Source organism: Oncorhynchus clarkii, chromosome 5 (assembly GCF_045791955.1).
Source record: "Oncorhynchus clarkii lewisi isolate Uvic-CL-2024 chromosome 5, UVic_Ocla_1.0, whole genome shotgun sequence".
NCBI classification, from domain to species: Eukaryota; Metazoa; Chordata; class Actinopteri; order Salmoniformes; family Salmonidae; genus Oncorhynchus; species Oncorhynchus clarkii.
The window spans coordinates 54,543,236-54,555,949 of NC_092151.1; the positions used below are offsets into that span (position 1 = coordinate 54,543,236).

The window sequence follows — 12,714 nt, forward strand, 5'->3', positions numbered from 1 at the left end:
ATATTTTTTATTGTGCTCCTACTTTCTTTGTGTGTGCCTTTTCCAATTTAGGCGCACACGTCGCTCTATGTAAAAAAGGTCAGCATTAGAGCCCTGGGCTATGTAATATTATAAACTGAGTGGTTTGAGCCCTGAATACTGTTTGACTGACAGGTGTGGTATATCAGATCATATACCACAGGTATGACAAAACATTTCTAATTACTGCTCTAATTACATTCGTAACCAGTTTGTAACAGCAACAAGGCACCTCTGGGGTTTGTGTTATATGGCCAATATACCACGGCTAAGGGCTGTATCCAGCACTCCACTTTGCGTTGTGGTATATTTGCCATATACCACACCCCCTGGGCCTTACTGCTTAATTATCATTGGATAATGTTAGCAAGGCAGGCTAGCTAACGTTAGCCTACAAGTCAAATTTGCAAGTTAGTTCATAGCTCATACAAGTGTATTCTGTATTGTCTAGGGCAAAACTAAACAATGGATGCAGCAATGGTGGTGGCTAACTCATGTCTGAGTCTGACTAATGCAGTGTTCACGTGTTAGTCGGAACTCTGAAATTTGCCATGTTCAACGAATCAACAAGTCAGATATTTCAGAGTTTCTTAGTTCCGACTAGCATGTGAACTCGGCATAATACAGTGAATCTTATCCAATATGGAGCTACAGTCTGTCTCCACCTGTAAAGCATAGAATTAGTTACCACTAGTTACCAGAGACAAAGTAAAAATTGGCTATAAGTATAAATGGATGAAAACAAAGGTCAATTTTAGTAGTGTGGCTAAGGTTAGGGTTGGGTTTAAAATCACATTTTAAGATAAATAAATAGTTGAAATAGGAGGGATTTATGACTTTGTGGCTGTGGAATTAGCTTTACCCGAGTTACTGCCCTGATGACACAAATGGCTTCATCAACAACGGTAATGCGAGTCTTGTAAAAAGTTGTATTAAAACATACCCAGTACTGGATGTCATTTTGGTTGTGAAATGCATTATCAGAAAGCTTATTTTCTTTATAACAAAATGCACTTCACCACTTGGCTGTCTATTGTATCACCGTGCCACAGGTCCTCCCAGTCAACACCACCTCATAAAATGAGGAAGTACAATGTTTATGAAGATTGCCTGCTGCAGTTGTCCAAGTTTGAAGCTGAACATGCACCTCACTACATTCAATATAATTGAATAGCCCATTTCATTGAGTGTGTTATAAACTGGGCGATTTAGTAACTTACTTTGAAAGGATGGGGATTGGGTCTAAATAGATGTTTGGTCGTCTAAATTAAGTGTACTTGTCTTTAACTGCCATTTCCCGAAAGTCAGACTCTTCCCACACGCCAACTCATTTCTCTCTGCTTAAAGAAGCATCTACATTCAACTACTTTCATGTGGTTATCCTTATATATACAGTATATTCTCCAGACTTGCCCAGAGGGAACTGTTGATATGTTGTACATGTTTTATTCTAGATTTAAAAATATATATATATATATTCACAAAAAAATGCATGTCACATGCATGTCTTTAGTATATTACAGATATAAAAAAGTTTCAAAACCTAGCCTGGAGGTGGCCCCCATAGAATTAGGAATTAGAATACTAGAATAGCCACGAGCCTTCTTATGATGGAATTAAGGTCATCCATCTTGGTCAGAGAGTTGGTAAACCATGGTTTGCCAGTGCTGTGATAAGATAGTGTAAAATATCTTGTGTAAAAATGAATTTGAAGAATTTATCTGCACTGTATGTTTGTTAGCTAGATAGCCAGTTTTAGAGGAATCATTCCATTGATTTTTCAAATGAACTGACAACATTCCATTCAAACAATGCAGATGATAGGACTTTGACAAGTTGTAATTGCAACAAGTAGGCTACTGATATTTGATCATATAATAGCAGTCTCAGCTTTCCAAAAATATTAAATGTATGGTCTGTTTACATATATTTAGAAGCTACTTATAACAATAACCTATATAAATCTTGTAAACTGTATTTATGATTATATGACAATATTTGAGGTTGACAATAACTATATTATACCATTTTTGATACATCACGTCTTTGTTTTATTTTCCTGCATAAGCTAAATCAGGATTATGCCTCTTCTGCCATTCATTCCAATAAGACTGGGTTGGATTTCTCCCTGACCAATATGGCTGCCATTTTCACTCCATTCTGGAACTTCGAGAGTTAATGACAACCTTCCTCTGGATCTCAATGTTCGTCGCTGGTCTTCACTGACAGGATGTTGGTCGTGAGCAATGACCATATCTATGGTCGTGACAGAGAGAGCTGCGTTGACAAAGAATTAATGACAAAAGGAAATAATTTCAGCAGTTTTCTTTTTTTCCACCATCAGGCCTAAATGTCAGTAAGCTTGTGAATATCTGACATAGGCTAATTAGCCAATTTGCTAGAAAAAAAATATCTTCCAAGCGGTCTCACACATATAGGATATATTTAGCCATTTAGATATGTGTTTTGTTCACTAGAGGTCTACTGATAAAAGATTATTGATTTAATTGTGGCATGTCTTTGAGAACCCCATCATTTACCCTCAATCCCCTACTTTGAAAGAAGGGATCGAAACTGGTAGGCCTAAAGGACACATGTAGACTTAAAATAGCACCAAACATTGCGTCTCTGAGAATATTGGGTGTCTCACCTCCCGCTTTGACGGATGAACCTGCAGGCCGTCTTATCTCTGTCTGCAAGGTGGTCCTTTGAGCTTTACACCAAATTCTGCCAAGTCTCTCAAGGCATCCCTACGCGATCGATCCAATCCACTGCAAAAATAACAAAGCAAGAGGATTAAAGGAGTCTGATAATTTATACGATTTGCCTATTTTCCTCTTATGTGGGTCTATGTTTATTTAATTTAGGCTATAGGACTTTCAATGTATAGCCATGCAGCTAATCAGGCTAATGATGATAATCATAAAAGTGATGTAGACTATACCCGGTAGGCTGTGCTGCTTCAATTGATATTGTTGATACAATTGATACTGTTGTTTGGTTTTTCATGCAAACCTATCTCGTGTGAATATTGAATACGCCTATTTGAATGGCCCAAATAACGGGGAGATAATTGTGTTCCGAGTGTTGTCAAATGTATTAACATATGAGTTTGACCCAAATGACAAAGCATTAGACTACTTAATCATCATTGTTGCACAATATAAAACCTTCGGAAATACATTCAGTAGCCCAATGGTATTCATTTTACATGTCGCATTCATTAATTCAAATGCATTCATCAAAAACTTGAGAATTCGCTGTTTATTAATTCTCCTTCATAAAAGGTTAAAATATTAGTCAAAACAAATACATATGCCTAATGGTATTTTTCTCAAGTCAACATCCCAACTGATATGATTTAAATACGCTCCATTGCTCTTGAACTAAGACTTGGAGCATTTTTACAAGGCATGCATGCACCTGCTGTAATAAACATGGATTTGTATCCTTTAAAATCTCCCGTTATAGGTCTATGTCAGTGCATATCCATTCACAATATAAAGGCAATAGTTTTTCCTCGCGCTTGCCCAAGATAAAAAGCCAAATAATAATGAATAATTTAATAAATAATGGTTTTAGGGGCTTATCGAATATGGAGTGGCCGCAACTGCGTGCCCTTATCTCTCCTCACCACATTGCGCCTGTGTTCCGCTCGCTCCCCATACTAAGTGGCGCACTGGACGTGATGTGGAATTATATAGACCTCACTTCCAGTTTCCACGCAGCACTTCAGTGAATCTAAAACATCAGACATGGATTACCCTCGACAAAATGGCTCCACACATAGGCTACTCGATCAACAACACTCCGGCTATGGTAAGGACAACACACCCAAATAGGCCTTATCAAGTCACACATGTTGTTGTCGATTTATGGCCATGTTATTGATAATGCGAATAGATAGTTGGAACATTGTTGATCATTGGCCGTTCCTATTTCGGGTTGACGTTTGTTTTCTCGGTGAAGTGAAACATCATTTAGCCTATCGAATTAGCATTCGTTTTATCTACCAATAAAATGGGATTGAACACGAAACATGGACAAAGATTCGATATAGTCAAATATTTTTTCGTTTTGATAATATGTCCTCAGTCTATCGACGCTTTCATTTAAATCAAACAAGACTAGCCTACACACTCAGGGAATGCTAGCCGAGAGGCTAAGATTAATTTATGGGTGATCATTTTATTTTGCAACAATGAACAACAAATCTATTTTAAATATTAGTTAGCTATGTATTCGGCTATTATATCTCCATAGGCTATTGTGAAACAGAAAATTATGTAGCCTACCGCAATGTTTTTGTAAAAATGTGTGATGGCCTAGCGCACCTACACATTTTATAGAATGAAAAGGTTGGCGATGCACAACGTTCTGCGGACTGTGGCTCAATTAAGGTTAAAGCTTTCAAAGCCTCAGTAGTCTCATAAATAAACGACGCAAAACGCACTCTTATTCCATTTCATTTTACGTGCCCTACAAGCTGTAGCCCAAAAACTATTCCCACAGTGGTGGTGAAAAAAACGACACCAATTCCTTTTTCACATGACGTAAGAACTTTACTGAGGAGCAAGGAACTGATTATTTTGAAACTCAAATCATGAACACGCAACAAAGTAGGCTAAGAACAGAAATAATCAAATAAAAAACACATGAAAAAAGACAAATTAATGAACGAAGAATTATGAAATCAATTGGAAAAACAGGCACTCGAGTGACAGAGGTTTTAATTCCACTTATATTAATATGAGTATGTTATATAACGATAATGATACAGTGACGGGCAATCAATTGTATTGATTTCCACGCAGAGATAACGCTTCCGTTTAACTGCACGACGTGCGTTGGACAGAAGCAATATTGGGAAATCGTGAATTTAGAACCAATTTAGAACCAAGGCAAACTCTTTTAACAAAGAGGCAAACAAATAGGCCAACAATTGTAAAAAACAACAACACAAATCACAAAGAAAGACATTGGCTCTGATAATATCCTCTAAATTATTAGCCATGAAGGGATATGATTTTCCCATGTGATGGACCGCAAGAGTGCAGTCCGAACACTTAATTGGATTAAAAGCCGTATTGACAAGGGAAGCAGTAGCGCAACAGTGCGTTCGTAGTTGAAACATTGACAGTATATGCACCCACCCTCAATGATGCAGAGAGAGCACCGGGCAGAATACACAGGTCTGCCTGCAGAGTTGGTTGATGATTTGCCGCGCACGGGATTGACTGTAGGCCTACCATTTTATATCTCTGGGTCATTCCAGTGTCGCGCGTACTCTGCATTTTTGGTATTTTATTCGTTAGAAAGTTTTCATTCATACATAAAAAGCATAAAAGCTTTCTTTTTTGCAGGTGACATCAAGGATTAATATCGGCGGATGAAAGAGATCGTTTCGATGCGGAGGCATCCGTCGATGGCATTAAGCAAATGCACTTTCACAATTTAAGATATATTTACGCACGGTCTAATCTATCAAATAACCGCGGAAATGATGGAAAAACTGAAACCAGAAGTTGGGCAGCTCAGTCCTATGGGCAAGGAATGCAAGTCTCCACCTCACGACAGCATGACGACTTCCATAGCAGGTCGTGTAAATGGGGAGGGGTGCGAGGCTGGTGGTGAGATACAGGAAGCGGCGTCGGCGAACTCGGCTGAGAGGGATCGTGTCCCGGGGGGGCGCTGCAACGGGACTATCCTCTTTAATGCAGTTACCAAGGAAACGGCGTACCACAGCGAGCAAAAAAAGGAAGTGCCAGTGATCGAGTTGGCCAGAAAAGGAGGGCTCGTGGACATAAAAGCTAGGGAGCGGACGGCAGACGGCAATCACAGGATACAGACCACCGAGCTGTGCAGACCTCCTATTCAACTGCCACTGCCTTCCCGGGACCCGTTGTTGAGCGAAACTCGAATGGTGCAGTTGAGCCAACCTGGGTTCTCTCTACCTGCACGAGCGATGCTGTACAGTAACTTTGCTCAACCGCTCGCTACTATGAACAGGTAAGGCAAGCTATTCCTTTGGAAAATGTATATGTCATAATAATGTGATTTTTCATGGACAAGTTTGTGGCATGCGTCAGTGCATGCACTGTTCATCTGTCATATTTTGATTGATGTAGCCTATTCTACTTTTAGAACTGAAATGTGCATCGCTATTTCCATTTTCAGAGTTTGTTTTCATGATCATCATCATCATATTATTATTATTATTATTATTAGGCTTATTATTATTACATAAAGTCTACATAATTTGGTATACATTCGGCCTAACTGTCATCATTTAATTCAACAAAATCACCAGAATAAAATAGTCGACATATAGCCAAAAATACACACTGGACAAAAACGAGTTGAATCAACATGGTTTCCACATAATTTCAACCAAAAATCGCGTTGAATCAACGTGGGACAACTCATTGAATTTGCAAAATGTAATATTTTTTACCCAACTTTTAAACTAAATCCAGTGACTTGGCGACATGTTTTGTTGATTTCACGTTAGTTGACATCTAAACCAAATGTAATTCAAACCTAGATGTTGAACTGACATCTGTGGCCAGTGAATATAGGCCTATATATTTGTAGAGGGAATTTGTAATTTTACTAATTCACACTATCTTCCTGCAGTGGCTACGGTGGGGAGATGGAACAGTATGGCATGTATCCCAGCCATCGGATAAAACGTCGACCAGCGCCCTATGAGATTGAAATCAACGATGGTAATGGTAAGATCATAGATTTTTTTATACTTATACAAAATATATATATACACATATACACACTACCATTCAAAAGTTTGGGGTCACTTAGAAATGTCCATGTTTTTGAAAATAAAATAGTCCATTAAAATAACATCAATTTGATCAGAAATACAGGGTAGACATTCTTAATGTTGTAAATGACTATTGTAGCTGGAAACGGCTGATTTTTTATGGAGTATCTACATAGGCTTACAGAGGCCCATTAACAGCAACCATCACTCCTGTGTTCCAATGGCTTTTGTTCCAGGTCAACTCTAACACATCTGATTCCTACATACTGCTGGTGTATGCATACAGTGTATAAATCAGACATGATCAGAATACCTATGTAACACCCTCTCCTCCTCTCCCTCTCAGGCTCACAGCCCAAAATCGTGAGGCGGATATTCACCAACAGTCGTGAGCGCTGGCGCCAGCAGAATGTGAATGGTGCCTTCGCTGACCTCCGCCAGCTCATCCCCACCCACCCGCCCGACAAGAAGCTCTCCAAGAACGAGATCCTCCGACTGGCCATGAAGTACATAAACTTCCTGGCCAAGCTCCTGGACGACCAGGAAGGTGTGTTGGAGGCCGGCAACAGCGGTGGCATTGTGGGGGCGCGGACCCACGAGGCCCGAGGGGAGGGCCTGGTCCGGGAAGAGCTCCTCCAGGGAATGCTGTCGCCCAGCAACTCCAGTTGCGGGAGTCTTCTGGACGGGGACGGTAGTCCCGACAGCTACACCGATGACCAGGATTTGTCTATAGGGTCTCGAAGGCCCAACTCCAGAGGCCTCCATCATCACTCTGGACTCCACATTGACGAAGAAAATCAGAGATGACTCTACGTTTTCTTTATGGGGAGAAGAACAGAGAATGTGAGATGGAGGAGCTTGGCAATTTTCTACCAACCTGGAGTGAATGGGCATCAATAGGATGGTTCCGATGGCGATACATTTCGTGCTGTGTACACATTTGATCTTTCTCTAATTCCTGTTTCCTGTCTGCCGTTGGCTTTTCCAGAGGTGGGTATGTTCTCTGGTGGAACATAAAGACTTTGTCCCAACTGCTGTTGTAAGCAGGTGATGGATTGGAAGTCATGACAGACCTAAAATGTAACTCTGAACATAATATTGAAAAACAATTAAGGGAATTTCCAAAAACAGCATGAATCTCATAATGGTACCTTTTCTTGCCTGAGATCAAAGTTTGTTTAGGTACAGTGTTTGACTCTTTCAATGACAATGAGAATTTTGTTCTTAAGTACTATGGACTGTACTAAATTTAAGTGATTTGTTTTCATCTTAGAGCCCTCTAATGTCAGTTCTTTTGTTCTTTTAGTAACTCAAATTTGGAGTTATCAAATAATAGTATTTCGACCTGATTTCCAGTAACATTTTTCTTGAACACCACGTCATAAGTTGTTGGATAACACAGTTTATCCCCAAACACCCAGTTTTGCAGTGAGATAACTGATAATTGTTTTTAAAAAGTGGGAGATCTGTGTTGCTGTCAATGTTAACGTTGGGAGAACAAAAGTTTGAAAGTGTACTTGTTAATGTGATATTCACATAAACCATATGGTTACAATATTTACCATACAAAATTGAGGTCAAATTGTTGCCATTTTTGGATGGAATAATATGGATAGCATATTAGTATGACATGCACATGACACAGATGCGCGCACCACACACACACACACACACACACACACACACACATGCCTGTCCAATAATAGAACAAAATAACATCTCTGTATCTTGCAACGTAAGAGGTACAAATGTACATAAAAACAGACCTGTACATTTGTATTGAACAATGAAACGTGTCATTTTTTGCACTGCTTCTTTCATTGTGACCATGGTACATTGAGTTGATAATGTTTTCACATTCACTTCTTAAATTTCTCTTTTATTCATAACATTAATCAAGTGTTTTACCACTGTATTGGACATTATGTACGTCTGCTATTTCAGCAGACTATTGAGTAACCAGAAATGGTACCTTCACGTCTTCGATGTGTTAAACAAAAAAAGGGATATTCTTTTTTTATGTGATATTTAGTAAGAAAAAAACTGTTGCTGTTAAGGTGATTATGGAGACATCTATAAATATATTCAATGTTATATCTCAAATTTTATATACCACAAAATAAAAATGAGGGGAAAAATATACTGTTACGCTCATCGTGTATTCAAATTTCTATGTGATATTTCTTAATCATCAATTAAAGTTGTGAGTCTACAGAAATGACGGTAATACAGTACAGTGTACAACTCCCATCACCAGTAGATGCTTCCAGTTTTTTTAAAGGTAGACTGTCTGTATATGCAGTAGGTTGTAATCAAAGACATGTTGATATTGCCATGGCAGGTACAATCCAAGTACAATAATTCAATTTGTTTGATTTATTTCAAAGTTGAATCAAATAGAGATAAAAATAATGACGATGACATTTAATTAAGGGAATTTCGGGGGGGATTTTAGAAATGGACCCCAACCCCTGTAACTGTCCATACAATTTCAACACATTTTTAGGGCAGTTCCCAGCTTTTCAAATTCCCATCCCTAAATATGACCATCATAATTGAATAATCGATCCACAGACAGACCCCACAATCGATCTGGAGCGATGCCTCTTAGATGCAATGGGTCCAATGTAGTCTTCCATGTTTCCACCATATTAATTGAACATTATCGTTATTATCCACTTATTAGATTGAGGTAGTGCTAGAGATAGAGTGGCCAGTTTGAGCTAGAAGGTATTTGAGGGGGCACTGGGGAACAGTATGTCATGATTACAACTCTATGATGAGCGGAGAGTTGGAGCTGATGACCGATAAGGATCGCAGCCAATTAAAAAGCCGTCAGCGGAGACCGGGAGGTTAGGTTACTGGTCCCTTAGCGAATGAAGGGGTGAGTGTGAAACACTGGCACATCACCAGTTCCCACCTCAGTCTATGCTACGTATCACACTCAACAGTTTTCCCGTGTGTATCAAGAATGGTCCACCACCCAAAGGACATCCAGCCAACTTGACACAACTGTGAGAAGCATTGTTCACCGTGGGCCAGCATGCCTGTGGAACGTTTGACACCTTGTAGTCCATGCCCCGACGAATTAAGACTGTTCTGAGGGCAACGCAAAGGGGGTGCAACTCAATATTAGGAATATTTGTACAATATTTGAACGTGACTAGTCAAATATCGTTAGTTATCAGCTTAATTCAACTGCAGGGGTGCAACTCAAGATTAGGAAGGTGTTCCTAATGTTTTGTACACTCATTCATAAAAATGATCTTTGTTAGCTTATTCAATAAGTAGGACTTCATTCACCTCATACTGCACACTAAAAACCCAGATTAATACTGGTCCTCTACTTAAATGCACTTTCAATAAATGGGGAAGACACATGTCAGTTGAAGGTATTCAGTTGTACAACTTACTAGATATCCCCCTTTCCCAATGGAGATTTTCCATTGAAAAAAAAAATTGGTCCAGGACTAGGTTTAATCTGTGTCCAGGGAACTGGCCGTAAAGAAAGTAATGACAAACACACAGTGAGGGAGAAGTATTACATCAGCAGTGTATTTACAGCAATTGTGAACACAACATTAGCCTGACTTGAGGTGGCGTGAAGGACTGGAATGTGTCCCTCTGTGAAACGCCATGGAAGGTAAAGGGAGAGTTTGGTGAGAGGGAGGCTTCAGTGATTAGTCAGTATTGTTTCTGTGAAAGGCTGTCGGTAGAGAGGCTGATGGGGTGTTCCCTTAGGGACACCTCAAGGACTTGTTATTGTGAGGTTTAACGCGGCTACATTAGGTGCAACCCCACTTTCCGGGACACAACAAACACAGGTCTATATATAGTGTATTTTACAGGTTTATGAAAGGAAAGTTGTTTCACTGTGAAAGTTGGCTATGCAGTATGTTAGGCAGCTGTGTAAAAAAGTGTAGTGAAGACTTTCAAGCATGGTAACTACACACACACACACACACAGAGAGATCCAACAATATTTTAAAAAGTGTAGTGAAGACTTTCAAGCATGGTAACCACACACACACGCACACACACACACACACACACAGAGAGAGAGATCCAACAATATTTAAAAAAAGTGTAGTGAAGACTTAAGCATGGTAACTACACACACACACACACACACACACACACACACACAGAGAGAGAGATCCAACAATATTAATTACAGATCTGTTCAACACTAAAGTATCTACCAATTATGTATTGCTTTTTAAAATCGGGTTAAGACTCAGAATGAGACTTTCGACAGATGAACAGCCCCATCCACAAGAATCCCTCTGGTGTCCATTCATTATCCATCCATAGATAAAATCTCATTTCACATTCATCTCGTTTCATCATATTGAGTATGAGAGCGAGTTCCCTTCATGGAAATAACCCATTAAAATAACGGATTCAATCCAGACTTTTTCAACTCAGCGAAAGCACACCGCAGTGGAACTGGTCTTGTCCCTTTTTAATTAACTCTTAGAATCCTTCTCCCAGTTTCCCATGAGAACACAGGTGGAAGAGAGCAGTCAGAGCAGTGAGGCGACAAACCAGATCGGCATCCCAAATGGCACCCTATTCCAAACATAGTGTTCTCCTTTTGACCGGAGTAGTGCACTATATAGGGACTAGGGCTCCATTTGTGTCACCAGGATAGATCTCCAAGGGACCCTCCCAACAAAGACAAGTGTTACAGACAGATAACAAAATAAAACATCTTTATGGCTGGAGATAACGAGACCGACAGGGCTGGAGAGAAATCAATTAACGGCCTCCTCCCTCCCTCTGTGTGTGGTTGATGGTGGGCTGGATGGGATGGGCCATAGGGGAGTTGTGCTGGCCCCAGAGAACAGAGCAGAGGGCTGGTTCTCAGCCGGTAACGGGACAGTGGGGAGAACCGCTGCTACTGGCTCCCAGGGCTGCTATCTGGCCACACATCCCAGCCTGCCTACTCCCCTGAGGTGTGTCTGTATGTATGTGTATGTGAGAGAGAGAGAGAGAGGCGGGAGGCTGATAATGAGGGGGTGGGGCTGAGTGAAAAGGGACCTGCTAATTTGGCTGGTGCTGAGGTTGGGACAAAGCCTGGTGTTGATGCACTGTATAGACAGGCGGACAGAGAGACAGACAGATAGACTAACGGACGGACGGACACACACACACACACACAAAGAGATGCTCATCATGTGTCCCTGGAGTCCAGAGGGGGTGTGTCCCCTGTCCTTCCAACACCTCTCCCTCTCTGCTCTACTAATCAACCATCTTTCATTTCCACTTTCTCCCGTTCTCTCTCATGCCTAAAATAACAACATGCACCTACTGTATGTGAAGCCCACTGCACTAACTTGACCCAATGCCAGCTGCAATAGCTGGTAGCTGCTGAATACTGAAAATACCAAAGCACCATTCTTCTGACTGCCGGCTTTCAGTGCCAAGTCACTTTTTGCATAATGTCGGTTCAGACTTGTGCATTTGTCAAGATCTCCTTAGCCTTTTGAATATAGTTTTATACTTAGAAATGATCCTTATATACAGATGTAAATAATGTTAGAATGAATAGTTAAGCCTGAATTTAGGCTGTTACACGTTTATCTTGGAACACTGTCAAATGTTAACTCCTTAGTAGGCAAAACAGAGCTCAATAGATTACTTTTTAAACCAGACGTCCAGTGACATATTAGAAGTTTGGTCATGAGACTGATTGAACACTCACTCACCAAGCCAAAGTCCTTCAGAGATTACTGTATATTCTCTAGGTTTCCATGTGTTTTCACCGCGCAGCTGTTTAGTCTTGTATTTCCTGGTCACTATAGTGGAAAATCAACTGTATCAAGGGTACAGGATTATTCTCTTTTTACCATTTGATATTTCTACTGAATAAGTTAATGGATGGCCTACAAATGTCATTATCTTCCCAAAAC

The 12,714-nt window shown here is 40.2% G+C and overlaps 1 protein-coding gene and 1 long non-coding RNA gene across 3 annotated transcripts; one reads left to right on the forward strand and one right to left on the reverse strand.

Moving 5' to 3' along the window:
* Positions 1–2,013: 2,013 nt before the first annotated feature.
* On the reverse strand, positions 2,014–3,673 carry LOC139409012 (uncharacterized). The gene is made up of 3 exons (XR_011634350.1): positions 3,653–3,673; positions 2,669–2,789; positions 2,014–2,295 (listed from the first exon to the last, which is right to left on the reverse strand). It is a non-coding gene; the product is annotated as an uncharacterized lncRNA (long non-coding RNA).
* A 39-nt stretch (positions 3,674–3,712) lies between these two features.
* On the forward strand, positions 3,713–8,937 carry LOC139409011 (T-cell acute lymphocytic leukemia protein 1 homolog). 2 transcript variants are annotated; one of them, XM_071153626.1, is made up of 4 exons: positions 3,713–3,837; positions 5,382–6,027; positions 6,655–6,752; positions 7,146–8,937. In XM_071153626.1, exons 2-4 carry the CDS (start codon positions 5,519–5,521, stop codon positions 7,604–7,606), a joined length of 1,068 nt encoding a protein of 355 aa, XP_071009727.1. In that variant the 5' UTR covers positions 3,713–3,837; positions 5,382–5,518; the 3' UTR covers positions 7,607–8,937. The 2 variants fall into 2 exon arrangements, with proteins under 2 accessions (XP_071009727.1, XP_071009728.1); XM_071153627.1 differs by having other exon boundaries at positions 3,749–3,837; positions 5,613–6,027.
* Positions 8,938–12,714: the final 3,777 nt, after the last annotated feature.